The sequence below is a fragment of the Pteropus alecto genome, unplaced genomic scaffold, assembly GCF_000325575.1.
Source record: "Pteropus alecto unplaced genomic scaffold, ASM32557v1 scaffold370, whole genome shotgun sequence".
NCBI classification, from domain to species: domain Eukaryota; kingdom Metazoa; phylum Chordata; class Mammalia; order Chiroptera; family Pteropodidae; genus Pteropus; species Pteropus alecto.
This window is the reverse complement of record NW_006431075.1, coordinates 701,055-714,411: the sequence shown is the minus strand read 5'-3', so window position 1 is coordinate 714,411 and position 13,357 is coordinate 701,055. Positions and strand designations below refer to the sequence as shown.

The window sequence follows — 13,357 nt, the reverse complement described above, 5'->3', positions numbered from 1 at the left end:
TTTTAAGGGCTTCTTCTCCCAGCCCTGGGCCTCCAGAGGTTCTGTGCTAGTATGTGGGCCCCTCAAGGAGGAATGTTTATCTAAAGTTCCAAGATATCCCTGAGGTAGAGTCTGGAGTTACAGTAGTATCTCTTAGCTTTCTTTCTGAGGTTGTATTATTAGAAAATATTTTTCCTGAGGTACCCTTTTCCTTCCCATCCCTTTGACTAGAGAAAAGAATATCATTTCTAGCTACCCGTCTCTTTGGTCCACAGCTTTGCCTAGGATGTTTACCTCTGATTATTTCTGGGGGGATGCAGGTGCCTCCATTTCTAACCTTGACTTTAAGATTTTGGGTGCAAGATTGAGATTTTAGCATCAGTGTATCAAAACTAAAACATTATGTATCATCCTCATACATTTTATTTAACAACTGGAAAAACTGAGACCCAGAGAAAGAAGGGACTGATCCTCCAGTAATTTTTGGCCTAGAGACAGCATAATGTAGTAGCAAGACTCACATTCTCTGGAGCTGCAGATTTGGGGTTGGGTTGTGGATCTCTAGCTAACTAGCTGGGTGGCCTCAGCTGATTATTTGACCTCTCTGTACCTCGGACTCTAAGAGCAAGAATATATACCTCCCAGGGCAGTCGTGAAGCTCAGAAGAGATAGGATAGAAGTGTCTGACCAATATAGGTGCTTAGTAAGTATTAATTCTCCTGAGTCCTGGGCTACTGCTTTTTTGTTCCCATCTTCACATGGGCCCTAGAACACACACCCCTGTGTCCATGGCCTTGGTATGGTTTGCCTTGTGTTCCATGAGGTTTGAGCACACCTGTATTAGTCTCCTCCACTGACATGTAAGCTCTTTGAGAAAAGGTGCCAAGTCCAGCTTGGCATCTGACAGATACCCCCACATACTTATGTCCTAGCAGAATTACCATAAAGAAGGGGCCACTGGAAACTCTTTAGAATTGAATGAGTTAGGAATCAGGTGTCTTGGTGCTTTTTTGTGTGTTCAACTCTACAAAACAAGGAGGAGAAGTGGTTTCAGGCTCTCTAGATAACCATCCAAGGAAGCATGTAGTTGTGAAGCTTCCTATTTTATCAATAGCTTTTAATTAACTCAAAAGAGAAGAAAAAACTATTTTAAAGGGGTGATGGAATTCTTTTTCCCTCTATTATCATTTCCTTCTCACCCTCTCCTGTCTACTTTTTCTCATCCAGGAAGTAGACAGACTTCTACCACCTTCTCAGGCTTATTCTTCAGGAACAGGAAATAGTTTAAAGACTAGCACTAGGATAAAATACTAAGGCAGAGAGAGAGAGTCATAGAGAAAAAGAAGAATGAGAGAATGAACCCCATGACAGCTGGTACCCCTAGGGCCAAAGGGTAACTGACTATAGCAATCCTTGATGGTAGGGCTCATTTGACCTCAGGGTAAACAAGGTAATGAGTCTTTCCAGCTCATGGAGCTTTTTAAGGATTCCCAGGAGTGCCTCCATTCATCCTTCCTTACCCATATGTCCTTTCCTTCCTCCTCCTGCCCCAGACTATGCCCAACCTTATGTGCCTCCAGGCAAGTGATGAGTCCATCCCTCCTGCCTGGATGCTTCTCACTGTCACATGTCCTTCCCAGGGCGAGGACATCCTAGACAGGAGCTCGGAGCTGATCTACACTGGGGAGATGGCCTGGATCTACCAGCCCTACGGCCGCAACCAACAGCGGGTTTTCTTCCTGTTTGACCACCAGATGGTCCTCTGCAAGAAGGTAATTCCACCCTCTTCTTCCCTGAGGGATATGAACACTTCGAGGGGCACCAGCCCCTCCTTCTTTCATCATCTACAGTTCCCATTGAAGTAGACTGAACCTGTTGGGTGAAAAACAGGAGATTGACAGAGGGTGAGAGGGTGAGAATTCTATATCAGGACCACTGGTATGACATGAATATCATAGGCAGAGCTGGCTTATGGGCAGTAAAACTCTGAAGTTGATGCATTTTATCTTAGTATCTTTTTTTTAATATTTACCCTCATACCCTTTGTAGTGATCCTTCTCACTGTCTTCCACCCAGAACTGAAGCCTGCTGGTTTACACCAGTTAAAAATATTAAATATTTCTATCCCAATTGGTGAACAGTGGCTTCCCTGAGTACTCGCCTCCCATTTTCACTCTAATGGCTCTGGTCACCTGGCCCCTCACTGCCCTAAGAACCAACAAGGGGCCTCCTACCTTTCCCTGACAGGTAGGTACCTTTGTGATATAGAAATTTCCCCTGTGCCCTTACCCATTTTCTACAGAAGGTGTGTCACTTCCCTGCAAATCTCAACTATGCTCTTCTCCATCCTCCATTCTCTGTAATCCATTTGAGAAGAGATCTTGCTCTTTTTGACCCCTGACTGACTTAGTATTAGTGTTGATTGCTTGGTCTCTTATCCTTGGCAGGTAGGAGAGTGGCTTATGTTCCCAGACTGATCCCTCCTGAAAGGATACTGTTCCCTTCACCTCCTCCTCAAGATAGGGAATTCAGACCACTTTTGGCTACAGGGAGTGGAGTTGGGAAGAATTTGGGACCAGGGAAATTAAAAGAAGAGGGAAAAAACAAAGAATGCTTAGAGTGACGTTCCAAATTCACTGTCCTACCCTTGGCTCTTTCTCTATCATCCAGTCTCTTTGTTCTCTCCCTCATCCAGTACTAAATGCATATGAAGAGGAATGATGAGTCATGAAACACTTGATTAAACACTATCATTTATTTCCCAGCCTGGAACATGAATCTCACATTTGTTTTTAAGCCTCCTATTCTCTGTGTGTACCACATCTTGCATTAAATCTTTGTCCATTTACCTTTGACAGTGGATTGAGAAAACGAATTGAGCTTTGAGTGAAAATGTCTCAGTGTTGGGATAAACTTTGTATGCCAGCTCTGGAACCAAGCTGGTTAGTTAATGGGTATAATAACTGCCTTGGTCGGGAGCTGGCCCTGAAAGAGAGAATTTTTATGATTCTGGAACTTGGCCAAACACCCAAGCTTCTTTTAGCTCTCCCTAACTCTTCCTAGGACTTCTCTCAAATCAGGAGACAAGGTTTTTGAGGGTTAATTTAGATAGCCAAGGTTATCTCAGCATATCAGTTGTGTCACCAATAGACATGTGTCCATTCATCCTACTGAGGTATGTTTACTCTCAGAGCATGTTAACCAGTCAGAGAGAGATACAGCAAAATAATTAGGAGACTGGATTTTAGGTCTCCTACCACTCAGACTCTGTTAATTTGGGCATCTGCAAGGCAAAGGCTAAGAATAAAGGGGGAAAACAAAAACAAAAACAAGATGAACAGGGAGCTTGGTTTAGGATCAAAGGGGCAGCAGAAGACCAAAATGATGAGTCAACTCTAGAGCAGCTAGTAGGAGCCAATGATTAAAGAAAAATGAGTAGTCAAGGTATAGGAGAGATTGAAACACCTGTCTGATCTCTGTCTGAAATCATCTGGCCCAGTCACTAAGTTCCCATCTAGTTCTTAAGATTCTCTTAATTTCCAGTCACTTGTGCAAGACTGACCTTCCCCATTCTGTACATTGGAAGTTGAAATTGCCCAAGCTACTTAAAACAGCTTGAAAAAATTGTAGTTTGTTTCAGAGTGTGCATATACGTATGTATGAATGTATGTATGTATGGTATGTGTGTATGTATGTGTGTATATATGTGTGTATTTATACGTATATATGAAGATTCTTTTAAATGTCCATTATAGTAGGTGTGACAATACCAATGGCTTCTAATTTGTGATACCTTCTTTAACTTTTGCTCTCTCCTCTATTTCCTTGTCACTTTTCTTTTGAAAAATCTGGATAAGACTCTTTGTTCTCTTTCTTATTGTCCTCTATGATGGCTGTTGGTACTCCTCTGCATCACATTGCCCAGTTATTTTACTCATGTATGTGTTTTGTTCTTTTTTTCTCAGATGATAATGCTGGAAATTATTTTGCTGCTTTGGGGAATTTTCTCCTTTTTTTTCATGTTTTCCCTTCCACTTTTTACTGGGAAAGGGAGGAGAATCCCTTGCTCCTCTTCTCAGCCATTTATCCATTAATTCTCCTACAGCCCTGCAGTTGCCCCAAACAGCCTTTTCTCTTTATGTTCTATCTTCATTTATGCCAGTCTGGACATGCTCTATTATACCCTCTGTCATCACTCTTTAGTATTTATGTTGCTTTCATCGTATTCTGGGAGGATCAGAACTAAACAGAGTATAAAGATGCTAGAGAGAGGACTTCTTCTGTTCAAGGAATTTTCTGCATTTGGTTATTTCTTCTTGCAATGACTAGTGAGACTTGGAGGATGAGCCATTTGAGAACAACTAGAAAGGTAAAAATAGCAACAGAGATGGGGATACAGCAGAAAGAACATGAGGATTTGAAACCAGAACACCTAGGTCCTAGACTCTACTGTCTCACTAATTTGCCCTACTTTGGACAGTTCTTTAACTTTGTCTTTATTTTTCCTGAATGTCAAATCAGGCTAATGGTAGAATTTATCTCAGAAGGCTTTGAGAAGAACCATGTGAGTTAGTGGGAAACAGTGAAGTATAGTATTAAGAGCATGGATTCTAGGACTAGACAAGAAGGCACCAATTTCCTTTTCCCCATGAGCTGCCTTGCATGACCTTGGACAAATTCTCTCTGCCTATTATTATCCCCTCATTTACAAAATGAGAATCAAAATTGTGTCTCCATGGAAGGGAAGTTGCAAGGGTTAAATGAGACAATGCAGTTGCAGTGACTGGCACATAGTAAGTACTTAGTAAATGCTAGCCATCGATACTATTACTGTATATTCAGTGTTACTAAACATTTATTCAGCAAATTTCTATGTATAGAAGGTTAAACAAGCATAGATTTTTAAGCCAGATAGCCTGGACTCAAACCCAGCTCTGCTATTTCGTATCTTTTATTCCTGGACAAATTTTTTAACTACTCCGTATACAATTCCTCATAAAATGGGATTATAATAGTACCTACCTTGTAGAATTGTTGTGAGGATTATCTAAGTAAATAAATGCAAAGCATTTAGCCATTGAAGGATGACTCTATAAAGAACATGTGATACATTCACAATTGAATATTATCCAGTCTTAAAAAAAAAAAAAAAGGAACTTTTGCCATTTGTGACAACATGGATGAAACTGGAGGGCAATGTGCTAAATAAAATAAGACCTGCAGAGAAAGATAAATATTGTATGATCTCTTTTATATGTGGAATCTAAAATAGTTTAAGTTATAAAGCCAGAGAGTAAAATGGTGATTGGCAGGGGCTGGTGGGGGTGGAAGAAATAAGGAGATGTTGATCAAAGTATAAAAACTTTTAGTTATACAAGATAAATAAGTTCTGGAGAGCTAATGTACAGTATGATGACTATAGTTAATGATACTGTGTTGTATAATCGAAATTTGCTAAGAGTAGATCTTAAGTTTTCTCATCACAAGAAAACGTAACTGTGAAGTGATGGATATGTTAATTAGCTTGATTGTGATAATCATTTCACAATGCATATGTATATCAAACGTCACATTGTATACCTTAAATATATGCAATCTTTATTCATCAGTTATACCTCAATAAAGCTAGGGGGAAATGCAAAACATTTAGAGTAATGTCTGACACATAATTTATGCTGTTCAAGTGTTTACTGTTGCACTGTTATTATTTTGTTATTGTTAAGTGTATACTCTAAATGCTGGAATACAATAATGAGAAAGACAAATCCAGTCCTAGCCCCATGTGTCTTCCCCAGGATGTGGAGAAAAAACAAGGTGACCCTGAGGTAGTAACCAAGGCCCCCTCTAAAGAGGTAGGGAGCACCTTATTGACAAGCAAGTGAGGCAAAGTACAATACTGAACAGTTGGATTCCTGAGACTGCAGCATCTGTTATTTGGGCAAGATGTCCTGCACTATCTTACTAAACCCCCATGAAAATCCAATGAAGCCAAATTCAAACAGCTTCCAGGTGTTTCAATTATATTATATGAGACAGGGTGTAAGCTCCTTGCTGGAGCCATGGCTAGGGCCAGGGTGCTTGTCTTCAGACCGACAGGGCCCTCCTGGAGAAGTACTAGAACTCAATATCCTCCATCTCAGACGAGTGGAAGGAAAAAAGGAGGAAGGCTGGCATACTAATAGAAACAACCTCATTTAGGAACTTTTGACAACCCAGATAGCACTTACGCACCATATCTTTATGAAAGCACCCAGTCCACCATAAACAAGTGGCATGTGGGTAGCCTAGTCTCAATAGGACAAGAGGTCACCAGGGCTCAGAGAGCTTTGTCTCCTTTCCAGGAGCAGAAGCTGAACAGAGAAACCTCTGAGACTTTGTCAGCTGTTCTTCCCTGGACAACCCCTGAATGAGTCAAGACCAAGGAAGGCATTGTTCTGGAGACAGATTAAATGGGCAGACAAAACTAAAAGCTGTGAAACAGAACTAGTGCACCTCAGTGGTGTGGTGGCAGAGTGTCAGTTGTATAAGGGTGTACAGTCAGTGCTAGCCTTAAGAAAAAGGGAACCACAGTGATGAGCTGGAGGATACAGTCAGGGAAGGCTTCTTTGGGGAGGAAGAATGTGTGAATTTGACCTTAAAGGCTGGAGGTATTAGAATAGGAGGCATTGTTGGGGCTGGAAAGAGATATTAATGCAAGCCTAAGTATAGATCTGTGATTTTGGTGAGTGGGTGGCACTACCTCCATTCCTGCCCTGAAAGAGTATGTGGAATTTCTAGGGATAATGGGGTATCTATGTAAAGTTTTAAATATTCGGAGTTACCTTTGCTTTCACTTATTTTCAGTCACAATATTTAACTTACTTGGATAGTTTAAATGAACTAAAGGTAACAGTGGGATTTTTAAATTTATCAAAAAGAGTTTTAAAGCACTACAAAACATTGTTCTAGGAGCAAGAAAACTCAGCATCGTATTTGTCAGACAAGGCTGGCCTCATGATCTGGTAACTGCATGTTTAGATTTGAGCTTTACAACCATTTTACAAGGTGAGGATAACTCCTATTTTCATAGATGAGAAAACTGAGGCTCAGAAAGGTTAAATGGTATGCCCAAGACTACACAGCTAGTAGGTTAAAGAGCCAGGACTCAACTCAGGGCTTTGGAGTCTAACTCACTCTTTTCACTGTTCCATGTTGCTTTGTGGCCTAACTACCCTTTCTGATCAGATTTTATAAACAGTGGCTTATTCTTAATCATTTCTATCACATCCTTGCACTTGGCTTTATGACTGATGTGGTACCTGAAAACTCATATTTAGCCCTCCGGGGAGCCAAAAAGAGCAGGCAAAGAGAGAATTTTAATGACACACCTCTTGCCCTATTCCCCTGCCACAGAGGCAGAAATTTCTTTAGTTGCTTGTTATCCTTAAATACCTAAAGAAACAATAGGAGGTTCAGTTGATGCTTTTAATTTAGCTCCAAGATCATGTACATCCCTTCCATTTGGGGAAACTAGTAAAGGTTTTCAAGGATAATGGTTGTGACACACCAACTCAGAGAGAAAAGAAGTTGCAAGCTGAAGTTAGGAATAAAGAGAGATTGAGGCTGCCTATGTTCTAGCCTGGTAGGCACCCACCTATTAGCTGTGCGGTCCAGACCTGTATTCCTAGGCCTATGTGTATTTGTATTATGTATTGTAAGGCAGATTTCAAGCCTTTGCAAGATCAAACTAGATTACATCGATCCGTTCTCCTCAGTGTGTCCTGATTTTGTAGTTAGATTAGCCTGGCAGGACCTACTTTTTATGTATATGTCTCACAAACTATTCCAGAAAATGTGGAATTCAGTGCATGAGAGCTGCCCTGTTATTTTGACTATAACTGAACCTGTCCACTTTGAGCCTGGTAAAAGGAACATTGGCTCTGAGATAGGCTTGGAGCAACATAGGCCCACTCTGTACAACTGACCACTTCCTCTCCTGTGAAGTTGATGCCAGGAGCGCCCAACAGATCAGACCTCATCTGTACTCATAGCCTATCTTTTGGCATGGTCATTATGGGAGGAAAAAGAGCAACGTGATGGTTATTTTTTGTAAAGCAATTCAACAACTTCTGTATTTTCCAGCCTGAAACTTTGAGATTGTCAGAACTATCTTAGGAATCCTTAAGGACAGCCTTCCCCAGCACTACCAAAAAGCCCAGTTTATCATGTAGTGTGAACAGTTAGGATTGGGAATGTGGGCGGCCAAAGCGAATCCTTTGCATGTAGCCTGCAGCTGAGAACTGAGGCATATCAGGCAATTCAGTAAAATGGGAATGGTTTAACTAAACCATATAATATTAATACAAATTAGTGAATATTTCTAACTCTGTCATATTGTCTAAAGGCCAAATACAAACAGAGAGGAGGGAGAATTGGCCAGAATGGGCCCCTACTACTAATAGAGGGTATCAATCAGGACAGGGCTCACTGGGGCCCTCTTTGGCCAGACTCAGCTACTTTGTGTTCTCTCAGAAGCTTTAGGGCATTGCCAAGAGGAAGAGGGGCTGAAAGGCCACTGTGAGATACACTTATCAGACCTTACTTTCTACAGGCCCACTGGTCATTTCATTCATCCCTCTATTTTTCTTTTTTTAACTTAAGAAATAATTAACATTCAAAAAGATATAAAAATAATATCAGGAGCACTCATGGACTTACTATCCAATTTAAGAAATAATTTTTACAAATAGTCTTCCTCCCTCTCTGCTTCTTCCCTTCCTTCCCTTCTTCGCTTCTCCCCATTCTCTTCTCTGTACTCTTGAATTTGGCAGGTATCGTCGTATATTTTTTGCATAGCTTTTGTACATATATATGTATCCTTACACATTATGTGGCAATGTTTTGTATGATTTTAAACCTTATATAAGTGAAATAGATACAGATGAAATAAAACCATATAGAAAGTAAATCAGGGGAATGATGAGCATGGGATTTAAGATAGAGATTGCCTAGGCATCATAGCTTTTGGATTGTTTGGTGGGTTCACCAAAAACTAATACATTATTAGAAGTAAGCAAGTACATAAATAAATAGAGAAATAAGAGTATCATGCATGGACTAATGATGAGTGTTTCATGGACTGAGATTAATCCAATTCTGTGCACCTAAAACCAAAACAACAGTGATAACAGGCAGGCAATATACTGTTTGTATCCATCTACTTTTATTTTTCTCTCACAATAAGATTTATGAGATTCATCCATTTTATTCTATTAAGCTCTTCATTCACTTTTACCCCCATTTCTCCTGCCAGAGTAGGCTTTCTCCAAAAATCCCCAGAGACTAACTATTTGAACCTCCCCAGGTAAATCCTTCCTGGCCAGCAGCGTGTGTCCTCCTAGCAACTCTTCCCATGCATCTTTCCTCTGATATGCAGATCTCACTGGCCCGCTTGAATTCCTGAGTACACTTCAGGCAATCAAGCCAGCTCATATCATACTTCTGGAAGGCTTGCAAATATTTTGGAATAGGAAAAGCCTTTGCTAGCAGTCCTTGTGTGGCTAACTGCTTCCTTAACTGCTTCATACTTCCCACCAGCAGTCTTGCAACCACATACAAGGATTGATGCTTGGGTCTGAGACAGAGTCTTTGGATATAGGACAGAGGATTTCTAAAAGAGCTCCTAGTTAACCAATTGTAAATGCCATACTGCTAAGGTAACCTGCCCAAATTTAGACCAAACTAACCCCCACTGGTACTCCAAAACAGTGGCAGTGTTAGTATCCTGCTGTGCCCATGTGCCAATTCTTCTGGTATCTACTCTTCACATACTTTTAGCAAAAAATTTTATCTTCCTTCCCAACTAGGACCTTATTCGGAGAGACATCCTATACTACAAAGGCCGCATTGACATGGATAAATATGAAGTAGTTGACATTGAAGATGGCAGAGATGATGACTTCAATGTCAGCATGAAGAATGCCTTTAAGCTTCACAACAAGGAGACTGAGGAAGTACACCTATTCTTCGCCAAGAAGCTAGAGGAGAAGATACGCTGGCTCAGGGCTTTCAGAGAAGAGAGGAAAATGGTACAGGAAGATGAAAAAATTGGTAAGTGACCTGGGATAAGAAAGAATAATGTGGCTATGAAGAATATAGAGCATTTGAATTAGTTTTTATTTTTCTAAAGGCAGAAGGAATATTTCTATTGCAAACTTACCTGATCTACTTTGTTGTTTCTCTGTTATCAGATGCTTTTTGGTAGATACCAGTAGTTTCCATTAGTCAGGGTTAAGTGAGAGTTATAGGTTGGCCTCCCTTGCCAGCCTCATTATTAGAAAAGATAATTGCACTAAAAGCAAACTTCAGGTTTGATTCTCTCAAACATACATTTATTAGCAAACAATCAAAAAAGCAATCATACAACCTATTCTTTAATCTCAATGCAGCCCCAGCTCTACTCTTAGATACACAACAGCATCTTATGTGACAAGGTTAGTCAAGGGAAGATTTGGTAATATTATAGGGACAGGATTCTGCTAACTTTCTCATCAGAGTCTGATGACAGAATCCTCTGATGAGGGTCAAGGCATAGCACCTGTTTTCAATCTTAAGCTTCCTCCTGAAGGGTTATAGGACTCACTGGATTCTTACGCCCAGTTTTTGTGAGGGCTAAGATTATTATAAGATATTTGTGGCCAGTGCACGCCTTGAATAACATCTATTTTACCAGTAAAAGTTCATTTTTAACTTGTGTTAGGCTAATTAGGCCTCATGCATTAAAGCGATTGAACTGCTGGTAGTGGTGGCCTCTGGAGCAAATATTCCTGAGTGTTTAATATGTCAACAAATCACCTCATGAGTGTGCATTCCCGATTAGGGCACTTAAGATGTTAACTAAACACTCCTAGAGTATAGATTAAAATTAATGTACATGTATATATTATGCTCTCTGTATGAAAGTATTTTAAAGTGTATTATAGAAAATATAACAGGGTATAACACCATAACCACTTGCATGATTTACAGTCACACTAAAGCATATTCTTTGACATGAATGAGGTTGTTCCTTTTTCCAGGGAGAATATAGGTGGTAAGGATATTTTTCATGGTGCTTCCCCAACTGTGAGATTTAGGAACCATTGGCTGTAACTCTGTGGTTTACAAAGTACTATCAAGTCTCTTGCCCATGGTCCTTTGGTTCTGGCATAAAAACACCAAACAGTTAGGCTTTTTAATTCCCTGAGCAAATACAGTTTCTGTTTTTTCCCCACTCCTAATGGGAGTAGAATTGACCTTAAGAAACCTGTATGCTCAAGTTGGTAGAAACTGCCTCTAGAAAAGTGAGTCCTGTTAAAAATGTTTTTTCTTATTCTTCAGTGTTAGAGATTGAAATGGTCTAGAGGCAAGGAAGGATAATCAGAAAGTCACTGCTTAGTCTAATCCTAGTCTTTGCAGGTTTTCGTGAAAGTACAAATTGATAATTCACTTTGAGTCCCATTAGAGTCAAATTGCCTTTAGCATATGAGCACTGAATTGGGACATGACGTAGAGTGGTACAGAAATGCTACTGGCTACTTCTCCCAATAGTAGGCAGCAGCAGCCTCTGACACTGCCTAGGTTGTCAGAGCTATTAAAGGAATTGTCTTAGTGTGCTTTCTGAAGCCCCTAGATCATCTAAAAGATTCCCTACCATTCCGTCTGATACCAACATGAAGTCTCATTAATAGTGCCCTAATAACCTGTAACTTTGAGACTCTGCGTCTAATAGAAAGTCCTCTAGAGTTACTTCCTGACAGACCTATATTCATCTTTTAAAAAATGTTCATTTTCTAAAAAGGCATTTTTAAAGCTTTATATAAAGCACGGATCCAAGAGGCTTAGACGCCACCTACTGGAAACCTAAAGAAGAGCGCCTTCTTTGCAACAGGCTAAAGAGAGACCTATATATAATAAATCTTCTTTCTGGAAAAAAAGCAGAATACATTTTCATTAATGCCCAGGCAGAGAAATAGTCCATTAAACACCATGAATAACCAAGATGATAAGACATTTCAGAAAGAAAGAGAGAAATCTCCAGAATATGAGATTACAGACATAGAAATATGTAAATTAAATGACAGAGAATTCAGGATGGTACTTCTGAAAAAACTCAGGGAGATCCAAAACGGATCATGTCAACAGTTTCAGGAATTGAAAAACAACTGGCACAGCAAAGAGATTGAAACCCTCAAAAAGAACAGAATAGATCTTCTGGAGATAAAAAAAAAACAAAAACAAAAACAAACAAACAAACAAAAAAACAAAAACATACTGCAAGAGTTGAAAAAATGAAATAGCAAGCTTGGGAAATAGAGTCGACCAAATGGAGGAAAGGGTCAGTGATATCAAAGACAGAAATCTATAAATAAAGCAGAAGGAAGAAGAGAGAAACTGAAGAATGAAAAAGAAGTAAAGAAATAACTGATACCATCAGGAGAGGAAACATAAGAATAATGGGCATTTTCGAAGGGGAGGAAAAGGAGCAGAAAGGATTAGAAAGCATTTTCAGACAAATAGGTGACGAGAATTTTCCAAATCTAAGGAAAAAACTGGAGCTTGGAATTCAAGAATTCAAAAAAATGCCCAATTATCTCAACCCAAAAAGGCCTTCACCAAGACACATTGTATTAAAATTATCAAAAATCAATGACAGAGACAGAATTCTCAGGGCAGCCAGGGAGGAAAAACAAACAAACAAACAAACAAAAAACAGTAACTTATAAAGATAAACCCATTAGATTATCCTTGGACTTCTCAGTACAAATTTTGCAAGCCAGAAAGGAACAGAATCAAATATTTAAACTATTAAGTGAAAGGAACTACCAGCCTAGAATAATGTATCCAGCTAAGCTATCCTTTAGATATAAAGGAGAAATTAAGACTTTTCCAGACATACAAAAATTGAGGGAATTCTCTACTACTATGCCTACAATACAGGAAATACTGAAAGGCATTAGTTCACCTAAAACAAAATAACAATAAAAAATACGTAATTAAGTGTAAAGTGACTATTAAGCAAATAGAAGCAGAGGAATGAAACCCTACTAAGAACAGACATTATAAGCTTAAATAGTAAGAAGAGAATTGTTATAAAAAGATAGTAATGAATGTTCAGCATACATAGGGACAAATTGAGATAACAATGACGGAAAAGGTGGGATTCAAAGATCCAAATTCACAAAGGGGAATGGAGATAAGGCACACACAGAAGAAAATGGACGACTATATATATATATAACTATCCTTTACATATTCGTACTGGTAACCACAGGCCAAAGATTCAGAACTGAAGTATATAACATAAAACAAGAAGAACCAGAAGGAAAACCCACAAAATCCAACCAAAATAAAGACAACA

General features: G+C 39.4%; 1 protein-coding gene across 2 annotated transcripts in view; it reads left to right on the top strand.

Annotated features, from left to right (window-relative positions):
- Positions 1–13,357, top strand: part of ARHGEF9 (Cdc42 guanine nucleotide exchange factor 9) — a 124,511-nt gene that overhangs the window by 88,714 nt on the left and 22,440 nt on the right. For both annotated transcript variants that reach the window (XM_025038475.1, XM_015596262.2), the window contains exons 6-7: positions 1,620–1,751; positions 9,825–10,068. In XM_025038475.1, coding sequence (XP_024894243.1) covers positions 1,620–1,751; positions 9,825–10,068 — 376 coding nt within the window. The remainder of the gene's footprint in view (positions 1–1,619; positions 1,752–9,824; positions 10,069–13,357) is intronic.